This window comes from Solanum pennellii, chromosome 8 (genome assembly GCF_001406875.1).
Source record: "Solanum pennellii chromosome 8, SPENNV200".
In the NCBI taxonomy this organism is placed as follows: Eukaryota; Viridiplantae; Streptophyta; class Magnoliopsida; order Solanales; family Solanaceae; genus Solanum; species Solanum pennellii.
In genome coordinates, this window is record NC_028644.1 from 66,469,603 (window position 1) to 66,481,259 (window position 11,657).

The following is an 11,657-nucleotide window of genomic DNA, read 5'->3' on the forward strand; positions in this document are numbered from 1 at the left end:
TTTAAAAAAATAAAATAAACAAATTGAAGCGGATCGATCAAATCTTTGATCTTCCTATATGTATCCTCTCTAACAGTGACTACATAACTTCATAAATATCTTTTCCACCTTATTTGTCTTTTCATAAAATATTTGTTAATCAAGGTTCATTTTGCACCACAATATTTTGCCACCTAAGACCATGATACTTTTTTTTGGTTGTATTGTATTTGAAACTTAATTAAAATACCCCTTTCTTTTGTTCACTTGTTTCTTCATGATTTTTAGTATTCTCCCCATTGGTAGAATATGCCCAAGAAATCCTTTTTTTTTTTTTGTAGTTGACAAGGGATTTTGTCAATCTTGAGTTTTTATTTTATTTTTTGTCAACAAAGTTCAAGATTTTTGAGACCATTATTAATTTTGGGGATTTAGTTGGTTTCATTGGACTAAGCTGTCTGGAAGTTAGTTTAAAGACAAGAAAAAGGCTTTGTTTTTTGTAGTGTGTGTGAAAGAATGGAGCTGAAATTGGTTGATTCCAAGTCATTGTTTTTGTGTAATTTTGAGCTGATGAAATCAAGTTCATTTCTTGACAAAAAGCTAAGGTTTGGTCTCAGTGGGACTCATAAGTTATGTTCTTGCAGAGGTAAATTCTCTAATGTGGAAAAAATGAGATTTTTTTTTGTGCGTTTTTTTTTTTTAGTGTTTATAATTCATCATTGTATGTTCTGTTTAGATTTTGGGATTTTTCTAAGTTTAATTAGAAGATCATAAGGCCAGCTCCATGTTCTTACTATATGTTTTTCGGACTCTCCAAAATAATGTTGTACCTATGAAGGGTCCTCTGAAAATGCACTACTTTTAGAGGATCCAACAGGCAGCTATTGATATTCTTGAAGAGTTCGAGTAACACAGCAAAGAAGGGGAGCAAAGTGCAATTTCACAGTTTTTTTAAATATTATATGAGAGGATCTTTATAAGCTTGTACATGTTTACCAAGTCTATTCCATTTGAGTCATGTTTGCCTTTTTGAGGTTTACTAATCTTGTCTCCAGCAGAAAATGTAGAGAAGTTGTTCATTAGAAAACGTTTTTCTTAGTTTTTATTTCTTATAATATTGGATTTAGACGAGTTTAAATGGAGTGACATGGACGGTGAGGATTCATATAGCTCTCCCACCTTGCTTGGGATTGATGCGTAGTTGTTGTTGTCGTAGAACAATGTACCATGAGTAGGTACAAAGTGCATCTTTACTTAGAGGATTATACACTTGCTGTTTCAATAGGCAAGACAGACATGTTTGCGCGTGCTACAGAACGTAGTGCCTAGATCTGAGACGATAACATTTAGTATGGTAATACCAAAAATAAATGATATCAGTTTGAGACATGTTTGGGATTGAGGTGTACGTAGTTACTCCTTCCGATATTGATATGGGCTGTTGCCTGTTTTACATCCAGGTGTTGTACTCAAGGCTTCTCGTTCAAGTGCTTCTTATGATGCTGCAAGTTCAGTTAGCAAAGAAAATTTTATACTCGACGAATTTTCCTGTCAGAAAAATGGTAAAAATTGTTCAGGACTGTATCTTAGAGATGTAAGAGTGCTTGATGCTTCTGATGATGAATATGGAGGAATACTCATTAATCCACAAACACTACCATCCAATCCCAATATATTTGCATCTGTACTTCGTGAATCGCTGTCTCACTGGAAAATGAAGGTACTTCCTGAACAGCAATAAACATATTGACCTATCTTTATCTTTATGTAGAATTCCACAACTATATTTACCTTTATTTGTTTACTGATTTTCTCGAGGAAGCTATTGCGTTTTCATTTTCTGGCTTGTCCTATTGCCAAAAGGCTTGTGATTGGAAACGAATGGTTTCACCAGTCTGAGTGTTTCTTCAGACATAAATATATTATTACAGTTCATGGAACACCTACTTTCTAATTGGCGTTGCACGCTGCAGGGGAAGAAGGGAGTTTGGCTTAAACTACCAGTTGAGAAATGTGATCTAGTTCCAATTGCAGTAAAGGTATTGACTGTCAATAATATCCGAACACATATAGCTTTTTTGAAGAACAAAGTTTATATCATGTTCCTTTAGCTTCCGATGCTAACTCTTCTTTCAAGCCAAACTCTAAAGTAACTAATTTCGTAGGAAGGATTTCAATACCATCATGCGGAAAGAGGATATCTCATGATGACATATTGGCTTCCCGATGATCCCTGCATGCTTCCTTCTAATGCATCTCATCAAGTTGGAGTTGGGGGTTTTGTGATCAACGACAAAAATGAGGTATTAGCTTTTAAAAGACACTCCTAATTACTATATAGAACATGCCATAATATCACACATATCGCGTCGAGTGCAGTCTCTTGACCTCAAGAAATGATTACTCTAGGTGCTTGTCGTACAAGAAAAACATTCTGCACCAGATCTTTCAGGCCTATGGAAAATACCAACTGGTTTCATTCTTGAGGTATGTTCTTGTTACAATTTTGTTTGTTAACAACAGTATATATAGAAACATGATATCTTTGCCTCAATCCGTGAACTCATTCTACCTTTAAATGCCAATATCAGTCGGAGGAGATCTTTACAGGAATCGTGAGAGAAGTGAAGGAGGAAACTGGGGTAAGTATTCGTAGGAACATATTTTCCGTATAGAAATGTAATCTAAAACGTGTATTCCCTATCTTAACCATGGTTTTTTCTGGTTATCTTTCCAGATTGATACCGAATTTGTGGAGGTTATGGCTTTCAGGTGAGAAACGTTTCTCCTCTACGTCATGATTCCTTTCTTTGAAGAAAAGTCGGTATTTTATCTAACACGTTGTTGAATGGAGACCATTATTCAATTTAACATCTGTTCTGTTTCAGGCATGCTCACAATGTTGCTTTTGAGAAGTCAGATTTATTCTTCGTCTGCCTTTTAAGACCCCTGTCAACAAGAATCGCGGTTGATGATCTAGAAATTCAGGCAGCCAAGGTAAATCATATTAACAAATCCGTCACATTCAAACACTCCCCTCTTTCCATCTCAATCATCATCATATCCATAGTATATACTTGTATATCTCCGTTATCAGTTCTCCTCGAGTAAAGAAACAATAAAACCTCAAGAATATTAAGAAACAATATGTTGCATTTTCATTCATGTCTAAGCTGCTTGTCTTTACAATGCAGTGGATGCCTCTAGTCAAATTCGTCGAGCAGCCACTAATTCAAGCAGATAGCATGTTCAAAAAAGTCATAGACATCTGCATTGCTCGGCTGGGAAAGCGTTACTGTGGATTATCTGTCCATCAACTAGTCTCTACATTTGATGGTAAACTATCCTCCTTGTACTTCAACACTGTTGAAGATTCAGATTCGAACTGTAAAGCCAACTAGCGCCATAATCAGAATTTGCATTGCAATTTAGCTCTCGATATCCTTTTCGATGGAGATGAACCGAGTTAAACACAATATTACACCAACTGATCATCAATTACCTGTATTAGAAAGAACAAGAAAAAAGTCGGGGAGTTTATACATAGTGTATATATCTTCTGCTGAGGACATGGGACATTGTATATATGTAACATCTATATTTCTTATCTTATGACTAATTTAACTTCAAAGTGTTTTTCTGCCACTTCACTAGTATCTTTCTTTGCTCTTATTATGGCGTTGGGACTTGAGTGAAGTGTCTTTGAACGCCCTTCATCGAAAAAATTATGAGATTATAAAAGATCATATGATGTATATAGGTTAATTCATATACATATATATAAAATCTTGAGCACTCTTGGTGAAAATTCCGCAATTGTTTTTATGGAAACATAATCTTAATATACTCCTAGCTTCTTGTTACTTCAAATTCCAACAATTTTTAGTCATTTGTCTCTCTCATATCGGAACCCTAGGTGAAGAACCTCCAACGAGAGTGATCCAAGAGTAAAGTTTAGCAGTAAAATCTCTATAAGGTTGAAATTAGTAAGATACAATGATTTGAATGCATTCGTTGTATTTTATGTATAATATTTTTTATGTGAAATCAATAAATATAATATATAAATTAGTAAGATACAATGATTTTGATATAATCAAAATTAACCTTCATCAAATCTCAAGTCATTCTTTAAATTAATAAATATCAGTTTATCGATTAAATAATATCTCTATAAGAAAATAAAATTTTATGATTCCACCTATACTAATTTATATAGAGGTTTTACTGTACTTAGGTTCGCAAAAATATAGAGCTCCAAATAGTATTAAATATATGTAATAAAGTAATTAGTTTATAACAAATATAGTTATGTTTTATTTACATTTAAAAAAATAGTTAAAAGTCACAGAAAAATATACAATGGCTATACATTATGATAAACTCAATATTTTTTTATTGAATATAACTTAGCTATATATGAGTTATACAGTAACTATACATTATAATACACTCAAAAAGCAAATATGGTTTAATTATACATAAAGTATACACTTATTATTCAATTCTGACCAACTCAAAATCTCCTCTGAACAATCCCAAGTTTTAGATATAAAACTATCTTGATATTTTGAGTCTTGATATATAATTTACTAAAATCGATTCACATTTACGGTACGTTAAATTTTAAAGGAAAAGAAAAAGGAGGAAATTAGGGTTGAATCGTCATTTTGAGTTTAATTTAAATAAATTGGGCTAAAAAAGATGGTAAGTACACCCTTATGAGCTGATTTTTTGTCCAATATTTTCAAGGAAAAACTATCTAATTCTCTTAAACAAACAACCTAACATTTCTACAAACTCTTATTATAAAGTATTTATTTATGTATACACATTAACGGAATATATAACAAATTTAATATCAGATAAATATATTTATACACAGGAAGACTAGATACATCATATAATTATTGGATGCATCACAGACACATGGGATACATCTATGCCCTCTCAGAAATAATTTGTAATCATACACGTATACAATGGATACATCAAGACATTATTATATATGTTCGATACATAAAAATGATACTGGATACACTTGATGAAATTGAATACACAAATACACTAAATATATCAATGTATATATAATATTGGAAACACAAATACATAAAGTTGTGAAATATGGATACAGACAAATAGTTGGCCGAGGGAGAGAGAGAGGAGAGCGTTCACTGAATATATCTTAAAGCAAGTAAAGTGTATATAGAGACAACTCGATCAAAGATACATAATTATTGAAACTATTGATGTGTTTGGTAATTAGCACACATACTATTATGCTTTATAAAAGTTGATCTTCTATTTTGCTATAAAAAACTTTTTGGAGTAGGAGTTTGTAGGTTCTTTTTTGTTGTTTTAAAGTTTTTTTAGTATCTTACATTAAACTATTCAAATTTTCACATTAGTAAATAATTTTTTCTATATCAAAATCCAAGATATCATATTGTAAACACATGGCTAACAATCTTATTAAATTGTATTATACCTTCCTTATACAAATAAGTTTGTTGTAACTTTAAGTATTTTATATCTCATAAAAATACTATATTATAAATCAGATTCTGGAAGAAAAAAAACTATTCTTTATCATATACACACAATCAGTTACTGTTCTCATTTAATTCACTATTACTTGAGTACTACTTACTAATTTTAAATTATTGTTAGTTCATTCGTATTGCAAAACATTGAAGCATAAACAGTGAGTATGAAAAAATGATTGCGACATAATGCACAATCACGTTTGCTAAAATAGAAGGGAAAAAAAGTTGAATACCTATGTTCTACGAACTTATCCAAGATAAACGTTTAATTTGTGAGGCACGTTTATGCAAAAAAAAATTGTTCCAAAAGGCAACAGAGTTTAAAAAATATTGTTTGATACGATGGTATTCATCCAAGTTCTTGGCTTAATCTTTCTTACTCTAGTGTTGCGATGTGGTAAGTTTTTTATATCTAATATTTTTCATATCACTATTTTTTTAGTTAAGATCATTCTATTCTAATTCTTAATTTGTTTTTGTTCAGGTGTTATTCAATTGAAATTTCAAAAAGATTTGGAGTATTTTGAAAGTTTTTACTTTGATCACATATCCTCCAAAAAAAGACATATTATACCTAGGTTAGTGTTTTGGGTTATTTGGATTTCTTTTGTTCAAGAGATAAGATTTTCTTTCAATCAAAAGTTTTCAGTAGTATCTAGTTTAATGGTTCGAATTGTTTGGATTTTCTTTTGTTCAAGTATTATGTTGTAATAGACTATTTTACATATAATTTGTCAAAACTGTCTTTTGATGTGAAATAATGCCAACTTTTTGTTCTCACAGGATTTCAATAAGATTTGCTTTTACACTTCTAACACTTCCAAGTCTTAAGTGTTAGACAAAACCCAACTAATTTTAGATTATGTTTCCCACACATCACATCTAAAATCAAATTAGTCAAGTTTTAATTCGGATATAGGTCCTAGAAATAAGCACTTATCTCATTGGATGGATTTACTTATTTGTCACAGTCTCATATCGAAATGCTAGGTTAGGAAGCTCCAACGAGAGTGAACCAAGATTAAAGCTAGTAAAGTCTTTATTTAGGTTCGCAAAATTATAGAGCTCCAAAAGAAAGAGACAATCTTAAATATATCTAATAAAGTAATTAGTTTATAACAAATGTAGTTATGTTTTATTTACATTAAAAAGATAGCTAAAAGTCATAGAAAGTATACAACGGATATACATTATGATACACTCAATTATTTTTTTAAAAAATAACTTACATATACATGAGTTATACAATAACTATACATTATAATACACTAAAAAAAACAAATATAGTTTAATTATAAATAAATTATACACTGACTATTCAATTATGACCAACTCAAAATCTCCTCTAAACAGTTCTAAATTTTAGATATAAAATTATCTCGATGTTTTGAGTCTTTCAATATATAATTTGCTCAAATCAATTCACATTTACGGTATATCAAATTTTAAAGAAAAAAAAAAGAGAGGAGGACGATGAAGCATCAAATGACAAAGAAGGATGAGGAAGAAGGAGAAGGAAGCAGAAGATAGAGAAAGAAGGGAGAAATAGACGCAATGAGTCATCTTTTTTTAAAAAAATTGGGTCGAATCGTTATTTTGGAGGTCTCAAGTTCAAAACCCCTTGCCAGCAAAAGCAAGGGGTTTGCCTTCTGAGTCGAGCTCGTCGCACCAGGCTTGCCTAGTGCATGATACCTCACCTATGTGGTTTGCGAGCTATTGGATAGGAGCGGAGTTTTACCTTGTGCACATTCAAAGGATAACAACAGTAGGTTTCCCTAGTTATAAAAAAAAATTAAAAAAAAATGGTAAGTACACCTTATGGGCTGATATTTTGTCCAATATTTTAAAGGAAAAACCGCCTAATTCTCTTAAACAAACATCCCTAACTTTTCCACAAACTCCCACTATAAAGTATATCTATTTATGTATACATTAATGGAATATATTACAAATTTGATACCAGATAGATATACATGTGATACATCTATGCCCTCTCAGAAATAATTTATAATCATACACATATACAACGGAAACATCAAGACATTATTATGTACGATACATGAAAATGATATTGGATACACTTGATGAAATTGAATGCACAAATACACTAAATATATCAATGCATATATAATATTGGAAACACAAATACATGAAGTTGTGAAACATGGATACAAACATAGTTGAACGAGGGGGAGAGATGCAAGCGAGAGAGAAGAACGTTCACTGAATACAATGTACCTAGAAGCATGTAAAGTGTACTATAATAAATCACATTTTCAGGAAGAAAAAAAACCTCTCTTTATCATATACCCGCAATCAGTTACCGTTCTCATTTAATTTACTGCTACTTGAGTACTACTTACTAATTTCAAGATACTGAAGATTCATGGCGGAGTAATGATCCATTCACCCATTACATTAACTATTGTCCGCATAATATGGGTAACAATGTAGAGTACAATATCAATCATTGGAACAAGCCTTGCCTTTGTAGTGTATTTTGAAGATGTTTGAACTTTGGTTGAGTTTACAATTTTATTAATTTTATTCGTACTAGTAATTCAATTAGTTTGTCTTGTTTGAAAGAGTTTTCTCATTAGATATTAAGACTTTTTTTTTTCTTTATTAATTTTTAGTATAAGGTGTCCTATTTTTCATATGTTTTCTTGTGTTTTAGGCCAAGTTACAATTTAAACAATGAAAACGTTTTGTGAGTTAATGTGCAGTAATAAATGTTAATACAATATATGTTTTGTTTATTATCAAGTGTCAAATGCTATGTATAAATTGAAGGACTCCCATCAATCACTAACTATGAACAATTCTAAAATCTTAATGAGCAACGATTAAGATTTTTGTATTGAATCATTCTGATCATCAATTGTTAACGGTACGAAATTCGATCAGTGCATTGTATTGAATCAATTATTAGGTTTCTTCTAATGAAATTGTAAGTTTTTGAATAACTTTATAACTATATTGAATAATTAGCTAGATATATTGTAAATTTTATAAAAGTTAATCGAAAATCCAAAATCATATCAAATATATTTACACGTGAAAATATATTTTTATATATATCAATTACGTTTAAAAATATGAAACACATATATATTTTTTTATCTTAGGTTAGAGGTGATGAAAATGACAATAAACCAACCAGCTATTAACACCATGAAAGTGGGATGTTTTACCCTTATTTTATTTTATTTTACATAGATATAGTTGTTGACTGCATATTCAAATTATTCCCATTTCTTGTTATAAGATATTTGTAAATCTAAAAGAATATTCAGAAGTAGTAAAATATTATATTTTTATATTTTAATAGGAAAGATGAGTGATGATTGAAAAAGGGCATGTGTGACACATTAAGTTTAAGTTTCTGGCTAGGCTGTAGTCAGCTGCCCTATAATTAGTTTGTTTCCAACGGTATTCGCTTTTTTATTTAACTAACCAAATTTTTCTTTATATTTCGACTCATAATTTTATACTTTTATATATAAAATAGGAAAATTTAAAATGATATTTATAAAATGTCAATTAGTATTTTTTTCGTATAGTTTAGTTTGTTTGGTCGATCTTGAATCCCCTTTAATATTTTTTGAGTCAGCTATTGCATAGAATTTGCAGGCTATGATAGAGTAAAGTTTTACCTTAAATTATTTAAATGTATGAAATAAATTTTTTAAAAATAAATATAAAATTTTAATCAAAAATATTATGTATTTAATCTAGTTTGAACTTTATCTAAGCTCCTTCCCCCCAAAAAAAACATGGCATTATTTATTCACTTCAAGTTCTTTACTTAATAAGAAAATTAAGAAACTTAAAATGTAGTATTATGTCAATAATTTAAAAGTTGATTTGTTTGATAATAAAAGACATTTGAAAAAAATAAAAATTTGAATAAGCAAATGAACTTTTCCAAATATAAACCTTTTTCTAATTTCTCTTCACAGAGGCAGCTGTGGGAAAATAGAGAAAATATTACTCGGCGGCCACTGCACCCAACCTGACCTTTCCTCATCCTTTCCCCGCCAATCCTTCTCTTCCCGCCGTACACGGCGGCGATCTGAAGCGGCCGCCACCTTGCTCTCTCCGCAGCACAAGCGTCTCCGATTTTCATCTCGCATCTCGGTAAAATCTGTCTTCATTTCTCAATTTCTCTTCCGTAGACGTATTTCTGTATGTATATGTATATGCGTCTATTTAGCTCAGTTTTGAACTTCCGTTATCTCTAGCTTCGGTATTTGTTAAAATTACAGTCTGAGTCGATTGATCGTTGCGTTTTTTTAACCTTAATTAGCTGTGTTTGCTCTATGTACTAGCTGAATTTTCTGTTAGTTATGTATAATGAGTTAAAATTGAGTGTGTCAAGTGTGTGATAAAGCTACTCCTTGTTTTACTGAATTTTATCTATTTATTTGTGTTTATGAAGTTCAGGTGCTTAGTAATTGGCTGTCGGCTGCCTGGATATTGAGTGTGATTTGTTGAGAAACATAGCGAGGGGGGTGGTGGAGGTGGACGAGGTGTGTGGACTACAATGAGATTGTTAAGGTCTAGCTCAAGTTCATCAAAGGAGCAGATAAATGGAGAGAAAAATCGTTCGTTGTTGTATCTTAATGTATATGATCTCACACCTGTAAACAACTATCTCTACTGGGCCGGCCTCGGAGTGTTTCATTCTGGTATAGAAGGTACTAAAGCTTTTTTGTTCTCCTTTAATGTGTATTGTTATGCATATTGTTGTTACATCCAATTTTGAGATGGAAATTACGCAGTGGTTTAGTGTCTTATAATTTGATATTAATCAATAAAGTTAGCCACTTTGACATGGTATGCTATTCTTTTGCTTTATATGACTGTCAGTCACAAGGAAAGAAATCTCGTCTTAATGAGGGGAAAGAGATGTGATGTTCCGCAACTCGAGGACATTATCAGCCTAACTTGAATTGGCAAAACAATGAAGTAATTCAAGGATTAGAGGAGTGCATCAGTCACATAGAAAGTAGTTGTGTGGTCATCAGAGATATATGGACTCTGGATTGGTCGTTAGAGAGACTAGTGTTGTTTGTCATCAAAAGGAAGAAGAAAAGAAGAAATCATCAACCAGATGGAAACCTACATTGGTCGGCACCGCCTGCTGATAGTGGAAGCTATTTGAGTCTACCAATTTGTGGAGGCTCTAATACCATGTGTAAATTTTTATAGAACACTTGTTGACTTAATTAAGTAACAACGTAAGAGAAGGTGCTTCATAAATAAGTTCTCTAAGTTGCTCAGACTCCTTCATTTTAGGTGCCACACCTGCGTCGACACGACGTTAGTGTGGGTGTGAGATCCATACTGGATTCGGTCAATTGATTTTGGGTACTTTAACCAAAATCGACGGAGAAATTTGGCCAGAAGCCACAGATTGCTGTAATTAAAACAAAAGCTAGGGTGAAATTGAAGAAAATGGAATAATTTGTACATAGAAAGTTCTATGTAGGGGTGTGCACTATTCGGGTTAAATCGAATAACTTAACCAAATCAAAACAAATTTTTATTTGGATTGGTTTTTTGGTTAGGTTTTGGATTTAAAAAATAAAAACAGAAAAAAACGATTTCTCTCTCTCTCTCTCTCTATATATATATATATTTATGTGTGTGTGTTTAGGTTTAGAATTAAGTTGGAGTTAACCACTTTTGTCCCCTTTTTTGTTATTGTCTTTCACGATGATTACATTTATATTTATATTAGAAAGTATATTTTAGGGATTCAATATTATTACTTTGGTTATGTTATTAATTATTGACATAACCTAATAACCAAACTGAAAAGGCCGAACCGAATAGAGGAAAATCAAACCAAACCAAATTTATTTTGGATCGGATTGGTTACACTTTTACAAAACCAAAAACCGAAAAATCCAAATAGAATAGTGCAAAACCGAACCGAAAACCGAATGCACACACACCCCTAGTTCTATGTCGGTCCTTTTCTTTTTATCTCCTTTTGGGATCACTGTCAATCAATATTTTCTCCTCGAAATACCTTGTATGTTTTCCACATAATGCCTCATAAATAGACATCACTTTATTTTTAGATATTTGAATTAGTTTTAGCCGGATTCCCCCCCCCCCCCC

General features: G+C 31.5%; 2 protein-coding genes across 7 annotated transcripts in view; both read left to right on the forward strand.

Annotated features, from left to right (window-relative positions):
• The first annotated feature begins 241 nt into the window (after nucleotides 1-241).
• LOC107026724 (nudix hydrolase 8-like) lies at nucleotides 242-3,624 on the forward strand. The gene is made up of 9 exons (XM_015227800.1): nucleotides 242-625; nucleotides 1,440-1,699; nucleotides 1,953-2,018; nucleotides 2,145-2,282; nucleotides 2,389-2,466; nucleotides 2,571-2,621; nucleotides 2,717-2,751; nucleotides 2,868-2,976; nucleotides 3,174-3,624. Exons 1-9 carry the CDS (start codon nucleotides 496-498, stop codon nucleotides 3,378-3,380), a joined length of 1,074 nt encoding a protein of 357 aa, XP_015083286.1. The 5' UTR covers nucleotides 242-495; the 3' UTR covers nucleotides 3,381-3,624.
• Nucleotides 3,625-9,458: 5,834 nt separating this feature from the next.
• Nucleotides 9,459-11,657, forward strand: part of LOC107028281 (deSI-like protein At4g17486) — an 8,965-nt gene continuing 6,766 nt past the window's right edge. For 2 of the 6 annotated variants that reach the window (XM_015229308.2, XM_027919400.1), the window contains exons 1-2: nucleotides 9,470-9,665; nucleotides 9,967-10,225. In XM_015229308.2, the coding sequence (XP_015084794.1) occupies nucleotides 10,072-10,225 (154 nt within the window). In that variant the 5' untranslated portion in view covers nucleotides 9,470-9,665; nucleotides 9,967-10,071. Of the gene's footprint in view, nucleotides 9,666-9,966; nucleotides 10,226-11,657 lie in introns of all 6 variants that reach the window. The other 4 variants (XM_015229311.1, XM_015229312.2, XM_015229309.2 and 1 more) reach the window with 4 other exon arrangements.

What these genes read in the sequence shown, in the direction of transcription:
- LOC107026724 (XM_015227800.1), top strand. Translation starts at nt 496, where the DNA reads ATGGAGCTGAAATTGGTTGATTCCAAGTCATTGTTTTTGTGTAATTTT. An exon ending in CAACTGGTTTCATTCTTGAG is followed by an intron (nt 2,467 to 2,570) that starts GTATGTTCTTGT and finishes TGCCAATATCAG; the next exon opens with TCGGAGGAGATCTTTACAGG. An exon ending in TAGAAATTCAGGCAGCCAAG is followed by an intron (nt 2,977 to 3,173) that starts GTAAATCATATT and finishes TTTACAATGCAG; the next exon opens with TGGATGCCTCTAGTCAAATT.